The sequence below is a fragment of the Dipteris shenzhenensis genome, chromosome 13 (assembly GCF_047967505.1).
Source record: "Dipteris shenzhenensis isolate YYH24624 ecotype China chromosome 13, Dip_SZ_1.0, whole genome shotgun sequence".
Taxonomy (NCBI): domain Eukaryota; kingdom Viridiplantae; phylum Streptophyta; class Polypodiopsida; order Gleicheniales; family Dipteridaceae; genus Dipteris; species Dipteris shenzhenensis.
In genome coordinates, this window is record NC_141608.1 from 388,882 (window position 1) to 404,897 (window position 16,016).

General features: G+C 41.8%; 2 protein-coding genes across 2 annotated transcripts; one reads left to right on the top strand and one right to left on the bottom strand.

Annotated features, from left to right (window-relative positions):
- Positions 1 to 8,460: 8,460 nt before the first annotated feature.
- LOC147894885 (uncharacterized) lies at positions 8,461 to 11,889 on the bottom strand. Its single transcript, XM_087384231.1, has 9 exons — positions 11,833 to 11,889; positions 11,542 to 11,610; positions 11,351 to 11,427; positions 11,199 to 11,268; positions 10,968 to 11,117; positions 10,486 to 10,551; positions 10,235 to 10,379; positions 10,072 to 10,136; positions 8,461 to 8,640 (listed from the first exon to the last, which is right to left on the bottom strand). The coding sequence occupies exons 1-9, from the start codon at positions 11,887 to 11,889 to the stop codon at positions 8,461 to 8,463; spliced, it is 879 nt and encodes a 292-aa protein (XP_087240357.1).
- Positions 11,890 to 14,544: 2,655 nt separating this feature from the next.
- LOC147894886 (uncharacterized) lies at positions 14,545 to 15,633 on the top strand. The gene is made up of 4 exons (XM_087384232.1): positions 14,545 to 14,640; positions 14,789 to 15,063; positions 15,158 to 15,386; positions 15,481 to 15,633. Exons 1-4 carry the CDS (start codon positions 14,545 to 14,547, stop codon positions 15,631 to 15,633), a joined length of 753 nt encoding a protein of 250 aa, XP_087240358.1.
- Positions 15,634 to 16,016: the final 383 nt, after the last annotated feature.

Consider the following 16,016-nt stretch of genomic DNA (forward strand, 5'->3'; position numbering starts at 1 on the left):
AGTCCAAGACAACTCTTTGGCAAATCTAATGAGCTTACAATGAATGATGTCGTGGGGTTGAACAACATTGAGACTGTGCACAAAGAGGACAGTGGTGACAACCACATGCCCATAACTCAAGGAAAGTCTCAATATCTGAAATGGGTTGGTGCTAGCAACTGCATCAAAGACCAGGTGTCGGGTTGCTACTTAGCGCAAATATTTGAGCTTGATGCCTGTAAGTCTAAGCCCAAACCAAAAAGAAAACTTCAAGACCACTTGAAGAGAAAGCAAAAACAGAAAGTGACCAAACCAAGCAAGGGGAAAGACCAAGGTTGTCTGTCGGAGTGGGAAACGGAGAATGACACGGAAACTGAGATCGGCAAACAGTCTTTAGGTGTTCCTTCGCATTACAAGAAGTACACATTCGAGGAAAGGAAGATACTGGTTCAGAAGCCGGAACGAATGAACATCACTCCAAGTGTGTCTTATGACGGACCTGAGGATGCCAAGCGGGTGGATTTAGCTCTTCCGGGCGAAGATCCAAAACCAGTATACATTGCTACAGATCTTGATGATCAGGAAGAACATGCTTTAATCAAGTTGTTGCATGAATACAGAGATGTGTTTGCGTGGTCCTACAAGGACTTGAAAGGCATAGATCCGGAAGTATGCCAGCATACTATCCCAATGCGCGATGATGCCAAGCCTAGCAAACAACGTCCTTATTCATATAATGACAACTTTGCTCAGAAGATTGATGAGGAAATTAAGAAGCTTAAAGAAGCGGGATTCATCTACGAGATTGAGCATACGGAATGGGTTTAACCACTTGTGGTTGTTCCCAAAAAGAATGGAAAGTTGAGAGTGTGTGTAAATCTCAAGAAAGTGAATGCTGCTACGAGAAAAGACAATTACCCTCTGCCAATAACGGATCACGTGATCGAGAGAGTAGCGGGTGCAGAAGCTTATAGCTTCTTAGATGGGTTCTCGGGATACAACCAATTGTCCATAGACCCACGCGATCAGCACAAGACGGCCTTTGCTACTGAACGAGGCATTTTTGCCTATCGAGTAATGCCGTTTGGGTTGACAAACGCACCATCGACTTTTCAACGACTCATGTGTCATATATTTAGAGATTTTCTAAGGAAATTTCTGGAAGTTTACGTTGATGATCTGTGTGTTCACTCAAAACAAAGAGCGGATCACTTATCTCAACTACGCGCCATATTTGATAAGTGCAGACTATATAGGCTGTGCTTAAATCCAGAAAAGTGTGTGTTCATGGTTCGACAAGGCAAGATCTTAGGGCATATAGTGTCCAAGAACGGCATTTCGACCGATGAAGATAAAATTCAAGCAATAGCTAAAATGCCGAAACCTTCCAATGCTAAAGAGGTGCAAGGTTTTATGGGACATTGCGGTTATTATCGTCGATTCATTTTCCGCTTTGCGAACATAGCGCAACCTCTTTATGCTTTGATTGTGGCTTTTGTGTGGACTGATGAGTGTGATGCTTCATTTGAAAAGTTGAAAGAAGCACTCGTCATTGCACCAATTTTGCGAGCACTAGACTGGAACAAGATCTTCCATGTACACATTGACGTGTCGAATTTTGCGATTGGATGCGTATTAGCTCAGCCAGGTGAGCACAACATGGATTGTCATACGCAAGCAGACAACTAAATAGTGCGGAAAGGAACTACACAACAACTAAGCGTGAAGGGTTGGGGATGGTGTATGCCGTGAAGAAATTCTGACATTACCTCCTTGCCAACAAGTTTGTGTTCTACACAGACCATCAGGCGTTGTTGTATCTTGTAAATAAACCTTGCAATACGGGACGTATTGTTCGATGGTTCGTTATTCTGTTGGAGTTTGACTTCACACTGGTAGTGAAGCAAGGGATTGCGCACCAAAGAGCGGATCACCTTTCGAGATTAACAAACGGAGAGGGACCTACGGGAGTTCCTGATGATCTGCCAGAAGCATATCTTTTCAATGTAGAGATGGTACCCAAGTGGAGCGAAACTGTACTTTCATTACTAACAGTTGGAAAGTTAAGACTATCTGACTCCTGGGACGCCAATCTCGCATTGATAGAGCAATCACGCAGTTATTCAATGATCGCAGGCAGACTATATAAAAAAGGTCGAGATGAGGTTCTGAGGTTGTGCATTGATGCACGAGAAGCTAGAACATATCTGGAGCAAGCACACGTGGCCATTGGAAACATTCATATGGCTCCAGAACAAACCTTGAGACGAGTTGAACGAATGGGGGTCTTCTGGCCTTCTATGAGGAAAGACGTGTATGATTATGTTAGAGGTTGCTCATGCGAGATGGGGTCTAATCCCAATGCTCTTAATGGAATAACTCTCTATCATACATCGCCAATAACGCCGAAGTGGGCAGAGGCTCTCGTTGAGTATCTGTCTTCCAACATCTTTCCGGAAAACATGAACAAGTTGAGGCAACGATACCTGCAGAAACAAGCGCAAGATTTTTGTATCATTGCCAATCAACTATATCACCGTGGGAAGGACGGAGTAATGCAAATCTGTGTTACGGAGAAAGAATACATAGCAGTGTAGCACATGCTCACTCTAGTATTCCTGAAGGTCATTTCTCTGCTGACGTTACAGCTAAAGCTATTATGAGAGCAGGGTTATGGTGGCCGACTTTGTTCAAGGATGCATCGGAGTACGTCAAAAGATGCGATGAGTGCCAAAGGTACAAAGCTCCAATTCGCCGAGACGAAATGCCACTACAACCAATGATGGCAGCACGAGCGTTTGCTAAATGGGGGATCGATTTCATTGGACCTATAGATCCACCAGCTGCTCGAACACATGCGCAATACATCATTGTTGCCACAGATTACGTTACGAAGTGGGTTGAGGCAAAAGCCACTGTCAAGAACGACGCTCGCACAACTGCTAAGTTCTTGTTCGAGAATGCGTTCACAAGGTACGGTCTGCCTATTGAGATTGTTAGTGATCGGGGAAAGCATTTCTTGAATGAAGTAACTGAAAATCTATTGGACGTCTTTATGGTCGTTCACAAGAAATCAGCTCCATATCATCCGCAAGCCAATGGTCAAGCCGAAAGCACGAACAAGATCTTAGGTGCAGTCTTGACAAAGATAGTGAGCGATTCACGCACGGACTAGGAGATGAGGTTACATTCCGCAGTGTGGGCATATAGAGTAGCTTATAAAACGGCTATTGGAACTACACCGTTCAACATGGTGTTTGGTTTGGATGCCATATTGCCAATGGAATTCTTGATCCCAATGTTGCGAGTGGCTAAAGAACTACAATGGACAGGTCATGAACTGTCAGAACGACTAGATGAATTGGAACAGCTAGACGAAACAAGACTAGCTGCTGTAGCAGGAATGTACGCTTTGAAGCGAAGGCAGAAGCAATTCCATGATAGCCGGATCATGACTAAAGAATTGCAGTTGGGAGATTTAGTCTTGGTTTTTACTCTCAAAGAGCTCCAAGCTAAGTTTACCAAGCAAGGACGTGGTCCTTATGTGATATCAGGTCTGTCATCTAGTGGGGCTGTCAAACTTTCAACGCTTGATGGCGAGGAAATGCCCAACTGGATTAGTGGATGCCGGATCAAAAAGTATAACATTCCTCTTACACAAACAGAGCTTGACCGCTTACATAAAGCTAAGTGGCGAAAAGAGAAAAGAAAACTAGTGGCTGAAATGGCTCAGGAAGAAGCCAAAGAGCGCGCAAACAAACGTAGAATGCGAAGGGTCATACCGTTAGCGAAAGGGCTCTTTAAACGCTGTAAGTTCAACATAACGACGGACGTAGTGGATGAAGAGTTAGAGGAAGAGACGCCTCCGCTCTTCATTGTTGTCCAACTTGGGGACCAACGTCTTCTGACTTACGCGTTTATTGACTCGGGTGCTGATGGGAACACCATCTCTTATGAATTGTTCTCTCAACTTAATAACGTTGCACTTAAAGAAACCACGGCCATGTTTGAATCATTCACAGGTGAAAGTTAAAGCGCATGGCATGTGTGATTTGAAGTTGTTTGTTAGTGAGCTAATCTGTGGGGACAAGTTCTTTGTCACCCAAGTTGACATGCAGGATACTCCAATCATTCTTGGAAGAACGTGGCAAAGACATCACAATTGCTTCGTCAATTGGGAAAGAAGGTTGATACATTGTCAGAGTGCCGACAACAAATTGTGGGTACCGATACGACATCCCGACGAAGAGTATGCCACAACAGTGCGAGAATTGCCAACATCCTTGCAAGTCACAACAAGCTCACAAGCAACAACAACAATCGAGAAACAACAAAGCGAAGCAGCATCAGTGCTTCTCAAGCCACAGGTAAAACGACAGAACGCCACAAAAAAGAAAGAACAAGCAAAGCTCAAGTGGGTTTGGGTTAAGAAAGACGTGCCAAACAAAACACCTGAAAAGGAAACACAGGTTAGTCAAGTCCCCAATCAACACAAAGCAGCTACAAAGCCAAAGCGAAAATCAACGACAATGGGCAAACAAAGGTGGGTTCCCAAGGCGTTACTCGAAGCTCAAAGGCATGCCGGGTACGTTTGGATTCCTAAGATTCAAAAACCATTGTCATTGCCACCCAAGAAGAATCATAAAGAAAAGACGAAGAAGCTTTGGACACAACAACATCGCACTACAAACTTCACGCAAACATTCAAACGAGTGTGGGTTCCGAAAGCTCAGCTTCATTATACGACAAATGGGTTGGCATATGTTCCAAAGAGTTTGGTTACAAGCTCTAAAATGAAAAAAGATGTTCTAGTCGGCGAGAAGTCTGGGAACCACAGAGTAGAGAACACGAATAAAGTCAAGCAAGTGTGGAGACCCAAACAAAGTTCTCAACCACTGAGCACATCGTCTGCAAAACCACGAGACACTTGGCCGAACAAAAAGCACAAACAAGTATGGAAAGTTAAATCAAAGCCAAGTGATGTTCAACCACAAGCGCACGTCACGAAGATAACCAACACAGTAAAGAAGGTTTGGCAACCCAAAAAGTGTCAACCAAAGATCGTGAGCACACAGGCTCCATTGACATCGCAAAAGAAGATACACTTCCGAGCATTGGACCTTCAACTCAAGCTGTTTGGCTTTACCTCAATGCTGTTACCACAACGTAAATGGTTGGATTTTGTCCGCAAGCAGCAAGGCTATTCCAAATTAGCTTCATTCGCGAAGTCAGCGCGTCCATGCTCAAGGGAAGTAAAAACTTCGAGGTCATTAAGGTGAAAAGCACCAAACGACAATTTTGTACATATAGTAGATTAGGATAGGTTAGAAATAGCCTCGTCAGCAAATGCCCATGGGACGCATTGTACCATGACCTTACTTCTTGCACAGCATGATTTTCCATGCATTGCTTTTCAACGCATACAGGGTCGCACTACATGACCATGCATTAGGCACGGATCTTTAACACCCTAACACACTCCTACGACCACAACCGTTGCACGTAGTGCTTTGATTAGGTGGGGGGGAGCACGAGTGCGAGACAGGCCAACCGTGAGGATTTGTGTGTGTTATTAGAGAGCACTATAATCTGTACTTAAAGAATATGCACAAGTGCACACACACTGGGCAAGTAATGAAGAAGTTATTTCTCGCAGATTTTATTCTTTTTCTTTTGTTTTTCTTTTGTTTAGTGGAAAAAAACAAGCCCAAATGCACTAAAAATGCACAAAAAGGCATTAATTTTTGACAAAAGTGATCATATGAGCTACTTCAAGAGCGAATTTGGTGTCTACAGCATACAGCTTGTTTGGTATATAATCACACTAATTTCGATAGGAGTAGGTATAATTTTTGAAGAGTTAGTGTAATTTTTACTATTTTTTACCATTTTTTGTCCTTTTTTCTAAAAAATTAATAAAAAATACGTCCAAGCTCAGAAAAAGAAACCGTCTTCAAACGCCAAATCCAGAAGACATATAAAGACCATGGGTAAAGATTGAGGCCATTCAGAGACAGTGCAACGGGAAGCCGTAAGTGGCCGGAAATTCAAAAAGATTGAGCAAGCGTCAGCAAAGCTAGACGAACAGCACATACAGTCAAAGTTGGGGTTTTGCTAACCATTAGAGTCACTGGTAAGGTCAGAATGGGCATGTGAGAAAAGTGTATGTGGGGTGAGAGCACTTATAAGCCAATTCACTAGCTCATTTGCTTTATTCTAAGTTTGTGAGAGCTTTGTGAGATTTAGTGCGCATACCTTCCGTGCCTTATATCTCTCACACCGCTCTACCGACCTTAGAGCCCACTCACACATGTGTTCTAGACACTATATAGGACATATTTAGAGAGCGTCACCGCCGATCTGCCACTAGGTGAGCAGATCTGAGCACGGAGAGTGCACGCAGCACACAGCACTTCCGGGAGCTCTAGAGGGCGCATCGGGCATCAGGTAAATATCAAACCTTGTCCATTTAGTGTATATAACACATGCATATGCACAAATAACAAAAAAAAACACCTACGCCAAGTGAAATGAGCAAAAAGGCTCAAGTCAGGCGTGTTTGTCTCAGCCTGCCAAAAAGTATCAAAAACCCAAGTTTTTGGATTCACAATAGCACAAAAAGCTAATAGGGGACCATAGGAAGCTAAGGGAGTGCAAAAATGACAAAAAAATGCAAAAATGTAGAGGTGTGAATCAGGCGCGCCTGATTCACATGTGGGCATCTGGGCACCAAATCCAACTTTTGACATCACCACCAGGTTCCACACCTCTTATATAGTGCACATAGTGATTTCCAAGTGTTTCCCATCTCTCAAGAGGTCAAAACAAGCAAATTTAAGTCGGGCACACTCCGAAACACACAAACTCAGATCTGGAGAGAGTTAGTGGTCCAATTCAAAATCTAACCACATGGCGGGGTAGAGCTAACATAGGTGGAACTAACCATGTCAAAATTCCTGAGTTTCCACCCCAGATCTGGCCTAGATCTGAGATTTTCGCAAAAGACGACAAAATAGAAAAGCTGGGGTTTCACTGAGCTTTAAGAGTTCAAACTTGACAAGAATTGAGTCAGGGCATAGGGTGGACATGTCCAACAAGCAAGTGTGAAAAATTTGCAATTTGGAGCCATCTTGACCCAGGCGCGCCTGATTCACCAGGTGGGATTTTGCCAGTTTTGGGCATCACAGGCCTTCAGACACCTTGGGGGGACCATGCACTTTAACTGACAAAGATGGAGAAAAAGTCCAAGTCAATATCACCGCCGACCTGGTGGTACGAGCTTTGAGGATTAAAGAAGGAGAAGCAAATGCTACTTTAAAGCTAACAACTAAAGACAGGGCATCTACATTCACTGCAGATAAGTACGACACGACGTACACAGAGCTCCGTGTCCCGGAGGTTAAGCTGGCACTGCAAGTGCACCAGCAGTACTTTCACATGCTGAGGCCAGGCCGCTACATACAGCCAGATAATCATATGGCATACATCTTCACCAATGCCTACCGAAAACAGAAAACAATCAGAGGCAATTGGGGAGAAAAGATCCTCAAGGATTTAAAAAGGTCGGCCCTCACTAAAAGCTACTCCCACAAAAATTATATGGGCAATGGCACCGTGCTCACGCTAATTGCCTATGAAGCGTTGGGCATGCGTGACCAGCTCCGAGAGCTTCAAGATGATCAGGTTTTCGAAGAAATCCAAGAACGAAGACAAGAGGTACACGCCTCTCTCAGGCCACGAGCAGCTGTCCAAGAACCAACCCAGCCAGAGGAGCAACAAGAGGTTGCTCATGAAGCTGAAGCTGAAGAAGAACGACGAAAATTTATCCGACTGGGCAAAATTCGAGTGGAGATCAAGTCCAAAGAGAGCCGAAAAGGAAAAGAAAAGGTGTTCTCCGAAGAGCATGAGTTTCAACGTGTCAAAGAAACCATTGAAAGAGAACAACCACAGAAGAAAAGGCACACCGCCGAGGTCGAACAGACAACAGACGCTTTAGACTATCGCCATTTGACTTCATCTTTTTGCTTATTCACTGTGAATACCTCAAATTTCAAAAAACCAGATCAATAAGCAAGACACTAGTGTTACCTCAAAGAAGGTTCTTACTCGTTACCATGAATACCATTGAAGCAACAAAAGTCCTCGGTTTTCCAATTTACATTACATTACCATGATGGCCCCCGGTACTTGGTTTTCTAATGGATAGATATGGGAGCATCATGTCTTATGCAACTCTAAGCATGTTCATTGTTCACATTTGGCTTCTACTGTAGAATAGAAGTGATTGGCATACCTTACATAGTTGTGCAATACAAAACTAGGCTTAAGCCTGAACCTTGGCCTTGTAATCTAAATAATCCCTTATGATCTACGAGCCTGGATTTCTGTACACAACCCCCGACCCCTCCCCCCCCCCCCCCCTGGAAATATGGTCATCTGCACAAAGAAAACGGGATAATGTTTGTCACGAGATGTCATTTTTCACCCAGACATGAGCGATCTACCTAATTTATTAGCATTAAAGATTTCTTGCTCATCCATAGCAATGTCTCTGTTTACATGTCTATGACAATCAACTAAGAAAATAAGAATAACCTGCAACGACTCTGACAATCGTGAAGCAAATTCACGTGCAGCTTTCATTGAATTAATGAAATCACTCTGCAAAACCACAAGGTCATTGAACAAGATACTGAATTCATCTTTTAAGAAGGCAAATCTTACTCATAAACTTGGACATCAGTTATCTTGTTGCTTCTCAATCCGAAAAAAAATAGAAGAAACATTGCACATCCAAAACAAATTTTGAAGTCAGCAAAGTTGAGACTTCAATTACAACATATAAGAACCTACATATAAGAACCTACAACATATAAGAACCTACATGTACATCATACTACAAATGTTCCTTTAAACTCAGGACTTTTGGCTGTGAAGCTTATGCACATGTGCCTAAGGAGTGATGTGGTCTTTAATGAGATTAAGATGCATAAACAGCCAGTTAAGGCCCAAAAAATCACATTCTCTGATGTTTCCCCTCCTATGCAGACATCTCAAGAGCCTATTGTTCGGCAAGTTAATGCTCCAGTTCATAGAGCTACTGAGCATGCTAGCACCAGTCAACCAAGCAGATCTCAGGGAGTCTCACATCCACTAGAGCAGTTTACTCCTAGCCTAGATTTGCAAAAGCCCCTGCTGTGTGGTGTGTCTGGGCTTATCTGTGAACACGAGGGGCTCACAATAAACTCCTCTACAAGTTGGGACCAGAGTCTCGATGTCCTCCAAATATTTAAGTTATTACTACTATCTGGAGACCCACTCCTAAAGATAAGCCATGGTGATTGGATGTTTCTTGAGTGTAAAGACTATAAGAATCAAATAGGCATATCTTTATTAGCTTGATGAAGAGTAAGGTTCCATCCCCCATGAGACCCAAGTAATGGCCAAGCAGCTAGTCCTATTCTTCAATTCTCGCATGGGGAAAATGCCGAGAAAGCTCAAATTGTGGTGGTCTAGACCTTTCTGGATCTATGCGGAGTGCGGACCTACCTCATTTTATTTGGCAGATCTTTGTGGGGAGCTATTTGCTGATTCCGGTGAATGAGTTTTGCCTTCGACATTATTCTTCAGTCTACCCCCCATGTTTCCACTCTTGGAGCATGTTATTTTATATGTAGCCATTTCCTTTGTCAAAATGTTTCTGACAGTAATATGCTTGCATAAAATCAGTGTATGTGGCTATAGACAGTAGTACGTTGACTCTGACGTTTTTTGCACACTGAGTTTCTTCCCATTGGTTTTTGGCTTCAATCTTTCAGTAGATAATGTAACGAATCTTTCAGAATCATCCCCCCAAACCACTGCATGGACGACAGTTTTGGACTTACATGAAACAAAAGGAAAACCAAAGCTTGAGGGCAAGCAAGAGAAACATCACTAAGCGTACAGTCTCAGCAAGCCCAAGGGACTGCACATTGCTAGTTTCTTCGTACAATGTGCTATATGTATGTCAGGCTAAAATTGGTTTCATTACGAATATCCTTTAAATTTAAAAAAATGCATAATTTACATAGAAAAAAAAAACTAACTCACCTGCTTGTTTAATGGAGTATGGTAAGTCCTGAACTCAGATGCCTTGATAATGCCATTTTCATAACCTATTAAATGATCAAGTCAGCCCTGTTTTAATATTTATCTGCAAAAGCCACTAATTTCAATACTAAATGAGCCTCAGAGCTAGAAATTTGATACATACCATTCAAGTTTATGCTACTTGAATATGCGCCCACACCACCCTTGCTGCAGTCTGCAGAAGGCAATGCATTCAAGAACCATGGAAGCTTCTCTTTAAATTGGGTTGTGGATGGTCGTCCAGCAGATAGGTCCGAGTGTAAAAAGCACTGTTGCATATAAAACATTGCGATGTATGCCCTCTTCGTCTTTAAAATATAGAATTAAAAAGAAAGTCTGATGCGGTGATAAAATATTTCAAAAAGTTTGACATACTGTGGTGCAGTCTTGGCAGACTTCACTGACAGCACAATAATCCTCATCTTCAGGGCAGCAGGGAGGCTGGGAGAAAGCATAGAGCAGCACAGACACCACGTATTGATGAAAGGAAGTCATACAACATTCATGTTAAATTGGCTAAGTGCATTAAACGAAGGCTCTTTATGTTATTTTTTCATACCAACCAAGTAAGAATTGTTTCCCATTGCTACTTAAAAATTAAAAGTACATCTAGCACCAGCATACATAGCAATGCAGCTTATGATTTCAGCCTGAGCACTGCTCTCTGAATCGTGTGCTCTTGTATAAGCCTATATCTCTGCCTCGTGCAGTGTAACACATCTGTGCCAAGCTCTGATTCTATATGGAAATAATTGTTTGTTGTGTGCATTTGGTTTGCAGTTAGCTTGCTATCAAAAAGATGGCCCCAGCAAATGAGATTAAAGTAGGAGAAAACAATTATTGAATGAAGTGTTCACCTGATCATCAGGAGGGCAGTAGCTTCCATTTGTAAACTTCCGACAGCACCCAAATGCATCGGGAGAAAGCCATACAAGAAAATCATCCAGCCATGAAGCAGATGACTTGGCAATGTAGCTTTTCTCTGGTGACGCTGCTGCGCGAGATATCTGCATTTCAGACAGCACTTTCCATAAATCACACTTGCCTGCATATCTCAGAAATATTCATAATGAGTAGACGTGACAAACCTCATTGAGAAGTGACTTGGGACTGCATTGACTAATAGAACACAATAGATTCGTCTGGTTGCTCGAGGCACTGGAAGACAGGCAGGCTTGTAAGTGACAAAAAGAACAGCAGAGCAGAACATGTGTTGGTCAAAAAGGTCAAATAACCCAACCTGTAGTTGAAATCCTTAACAACAAAATATAAAGGTGGCCCAATTCGAAGATGCTCTGTGATATTGTTGAAGTAGCTCTGTAAAGGACAATGATAAGTTGAGAAGCCCTGAACTTCACCTTTTTGCAGGGGGGATGATAGATTTTTAAAACTGTTGATAAAATCTTGTAAATAAAAATGTATTTCTTGGACCTGAAGATAAGAGTCTCGAGGAAGAACAACTTGCTGCTCCAAACCAGGTGACACCCGTGATATCAAAGCCTGCAAAAGTGTACAAAAGAGAAAAGACTCGGTCTAGGTCACCAAGAGCTCACAGAACTGGAACTCTTTCTCACTACTTAGCTGGATTTGGAGGGGCTAGGACTTGAAATCATGCATGCTTTGTCACCCCTCCTCACTGCTCATGTGTAGTTTCTCACCCCCACTTCATAGTATCTTCAAGTTACTTAGTAAGCAAAAGCCTGTTTGACCAAGAATAAATACAATTCTTTCCAACAAGAATTGGAGGCGTCCTTTTCTGACACAAATCACCGAAATCATGCCTGCTTTGTCACCCCTCCTCACTGCTCATGTGTAGTTTCTCACCCCCACTTCGTAGTATCTTCAACTTACTTAGTAAGCAAAAGCTTGTTTGACCGAGAATAGATACAATTCTTTCCAACAACAAATGGAGGCGTCCTTTTCTAACACAAATCACCGATTGCTTACACTCAAACTTGTTCAGTGCAAAATTCTTTATGGTAATGGGGCATTTGCCACATCTGCAAAATTCTCATTAATGAAAATAGCATGCACTCCATTCTCACTTTTTCCTTTTTAAGAAAAGGGGAAGGCCCCCGAAAAAAGTCACAAGCAGAGTTTTTATCTATTGAGCACTATTAGTATGGACTTTGATTGTATCCAAATATGTCCCAATGATTGTAAACTCTATTGACATGACTACAAACATCATATAGAGTGTCCTCATTGTGAAGCACAGCAATATAGAGAAGATACCCTCCAACAAAGGTTCTTCGAAACTCTCCTATTTTTCCATGAAGTATTCTTTTTTCTTGAAAAATATCTTGTCATTAGTCATAAGCCTGCCCGTAGGCTACAATCATCCCATGCTCGGAAGGGATAAAACAACAAAAGAGGTATTGTGCCCAGAGAGAAACTCGACCCCACCCACTAGCTAGGCAATCTCACAAAATTGAGTTGGGGAGGGGGAGGGGGGGAGGTGGCTGATACTGCCAAATACGGAAAGCCGCTGGGCCTGCAAAAGTCTCAGGAAGGCCACACACCACCTGTGCACCCGATTCGAGCTCCCCTACATCTGCTCGAACGGGCCTCTCAAATTATAGACGAACTCTGACCAGAAGTCCCTGACAGTCTCGGCGAGTGGAAGCGAGTGGAACCCCTCTTCCCTCGAAGACTGTATGGCATCACGCTCGCCATATGAACCAGGTCACTAGACTTCCAATCAGCTCCCAACGCTATGGCAGCTCTCTTCACCAGGGCTGAGAGCCGAAATCTAGAGCAGCTATCATAGCAGTCCTACCCCCCTATGAGCTGATGGCAATGCTGCCCACCTCCATCTCATGGGTCCAGAATTTGTATACCAAGCCCCTCCACCTTGGGTAAAAGTCCTCTGTCTGTCCCTCTAGGCATCAATCACAAGTAGGGTTATTGGAAACTCCCCAAAACTCCACTTTCTCGACATTTCACAGTCTCCATTTCCGTTTCAGTTTCTACCTTTCTCCTTACCTATAGTTACAGGAAGCTCGCTGAAACTCCAATTTCTTCCCATTTCTGTTTCTAATCTTGTTCTCACTTCCCCATTTCATATAACTATGACCGCAAGATCCTGCCCCGAATCTGCTAAGCCACTGAGCAATCCCATAAACAATTTAAGAACATGTTTAGGTGTATATTCATCGCGAGTTTGATGACATGGCATCAATCAATGATGTATGTATGTGCCCATAGATTCAACTTGGGCATGTTCCTGGATTCATCTAGGTATATAATTTAGTCATATTAGCAGATATGCAGATTTCACATTGTGAAGTTTTCAACCGAGTTGCGGCCACTTGATATTGTGCTGATTCTTTCTATCTTTAACGGTGCATTTGCCCTATCAACTACTTTTTTGATGTATTAATTCTTTCTATTTGCTTCTTTCCTTAGTGCTAGCCTTCATTATGGCTGAGTCTGCCCTGCATCTCCAAAGGTTTGACAGAAACTCAATACGAAGGCCTTTGGGTGAATATATGCTTTTATGTGTGTGTGAGCATATCTTGATACAGAGATCTACACCCACTATTAGGGCACTGATGATGTTAGTGGGGATGTCGTAGTATCTAGTCCATGCTACGCATAATGGAGTTGATAGTTATAACTATTGGGCACTAATGATGTTAGTGGGGATGTCGTAGTATCTAGTCCATGCTAAACATAATGGAGTTGATAGTTATATAGTCTTGTGGTTGACTACCATGAGTATATAACACGCACATTTCTAAAAGGTGAATTTGGGCATGTTCCTACTACCTAGATTCATCTAGGTATATAATTTAGTCGTGTTAGCAAACATGCAGATTTCCCATTGTGAAGTTTTTGCCCGAGTTGCGGCCAGTTGATATTATGGTAATTTTTTCTATCTTTAGCGGTGCATTTTCCCTATCAACTACTTATTTGATGTACTAATTCTTTCTGTTTGCTTCTTTCCTTAGTGCTAGACTTCATTATGGCTAAGTCTGCCCTGTATCTCTGCCAGAGGATTGACAGAAAATCAGTACGAAGGCCTTTGTGTGACAACTTGTAGATCTTAGAAGAGCACCCATGTACATACATAGGATTAATTTGATGATGTTTTTTCATACTAAGACATTAATATATATATGTATGTATGTATGTATGTATGTCTGTGATTGCATCGAAATTAATTCATAAGAGTATGATGTATCAATGGAGGACTACAATATTCTTACTAATTAATATTCTTATAATTAATCCTAGGTTGCTTGGTTTTATATATATGTATTTTTAATCGATTAATACAAACAATATATATACATACATACAGACATTGTGTAAGTATAAAGAGTTTTGGTTTGTATTTTATATTTAATTATATGTTGAAAGGACTTTTTTGGATTTCTTTACAGTATTTCTAGAGCGCATGTAACACCTAATATTGCGCATGAAGTATATATGTTTCAAAAATTCGGTGTTGCAAACAAGGAATCCATTCTTGAGAGATTAACACCTGAGATGAGGGAATGGGCAAAGGTAGAAATGACTGTGGAGGTAAGGTATTATCATGGTGTTGCGCCATGGTACAACACTCCTTGTGGTATTATATCCCAGCTTGTGTGGAAGGTAATTTTTATCACTTGATATTGTAGTAGTATATGAGAGTATAACTTTCAAGTCTCTAAAAGGTTATTTGTTGTAGGATGAATTTTCTGCCTTTATGTCTAAGGAGGTTGCCAAACTAGATGCTCTTGGTCTCAACGATGCTAAGAAGAAGAAGCGACTAGACAAGGCAATAAAAGTGGAGGAAGAACGGTTAAAGGACAGGGGCTATAAGTACCTGTCAATTGCTAACCCTCTTAATGGAGATGAATTCTTTAAAGTGTTATTTGGCATAAAATGGGATGATACAGGAATGTTGAAGATCACCAGAGACAAACTGTATTGTCTTACCAGCTCCAAAATTCCTCCTGAGAGGTGATAAAAACCAATGTATTGCCATTTGTGTGTGAGATACTCATTTTTTAAGCTCATTTGATTTGCACATTGAAATTTTGTTGAATTTGTCTAGGGGAAAAATCATTTTACACCTCATGAGTCTCACTAGATCAAAGGACCCCCAATATCCGCATTTCGGTGATTACAAGCTTTTTCAAGGCTACATGAAGAAGGAGACTTATTGGGCTCACCTTAATGGAGAGGCAACACTTATGATTGAGAGACTACAAGTAGAAGGTCCACTACGTCCAACATCTTTTGATGAGTTCTACAAGATGAGCATGAAAAATCATATTTTGCACGTATTGAAGAGGGCTCTTTGTCACTTGCTCGCATTAGTGCAACATTGTAACATGGCTAGCATTCCTAACAACTTGTTTGTATTATTGTTGGCAGGCATTTTCTCATCTCATGGATGCTGTGAAATCATCCGATAATAGTGAAAAAATGCCAGAGCTCATATTTTCAACTAAGAGGGTTGTTTATAGGTTTGACTTCTTCTCTATAGTAGTCTTTCGTGTTTGTCAACAAAATTTTCAATTTCACTAAATCCCCTGTTGGGAGCCCTTTTAAGGGTGGTTGTTTTTTTGGGAAATATGCTCTCCGTACAAAGGAGACTCTAGAAAAAAAATTTTAAATTCGTCATGCTTGATCTTTCTCCTTTATACTCTTGCAACCCTTAAATCCCCTTTTGGGAGCCCTTAAGGGGTGGTTGAATTTTTGAAAATGAGCTTTCTTATTCTTCTAACCCATAATTTGATTGTGTTCATTCTATGTGTAGATGGTTGGCCCGTTTTGAGACCACCACCGTTATGCTCATTGTATCAGTTATCTTTAGTCTCATAGACCTTCACGGTCTCCCGAAGACTTTAATAAACTTTCTTTCTTTCTTTCTTTCTGGAAGGTGGAAGATCTACGAGATCTTCAAGAAA

Bases quoted from the DNA above. Each gene is read 5' to 3' on its own strand.
- LOC147894885 (XM_087384231.1), bottom strand. From the start codon at position 11,889: ATGATTTCGGTGATTTGTGTCAGAAAAGGACGCCTCCAATTCTTGTTG. The intron at 10,552-10,967 runs GTGAACACTTCA...GCTTTCTCCCAG, and splicing joins ACTGCCCTCCTGATGATCAG to CCTCCCTGCTGCCCTGAAGA. The intron at 8,641-10,071 runs GTGAGTTAGTTT...GTGGTTTTGCAG, and splicing joins ATACTCCATTAAACAAGCAG to AGTGATTTCATTAATTCAAT.
- LOC147894886 (XM_087384232.1), top strand. From the start codon at position 14,545: ATGTTTCAAAAATTCGGTGTTGCAAACAAGGAATCCATTCTTGAGAGA. The intron at 15,064-15,157 runs GTGATAAAAACC...GAATTTGTCTAG, and splicing joins TCCAAAATTCCTCCTGAGAG to GGGAAAAATCATTTTACACC. The intron at 15,387-15,480 runs GTATTGAAGAGG...TATTGTTGGCAG, and splicing joins TGAAAAATCATATTTTGCAC to GCATTTTCTCATCTCATGGA.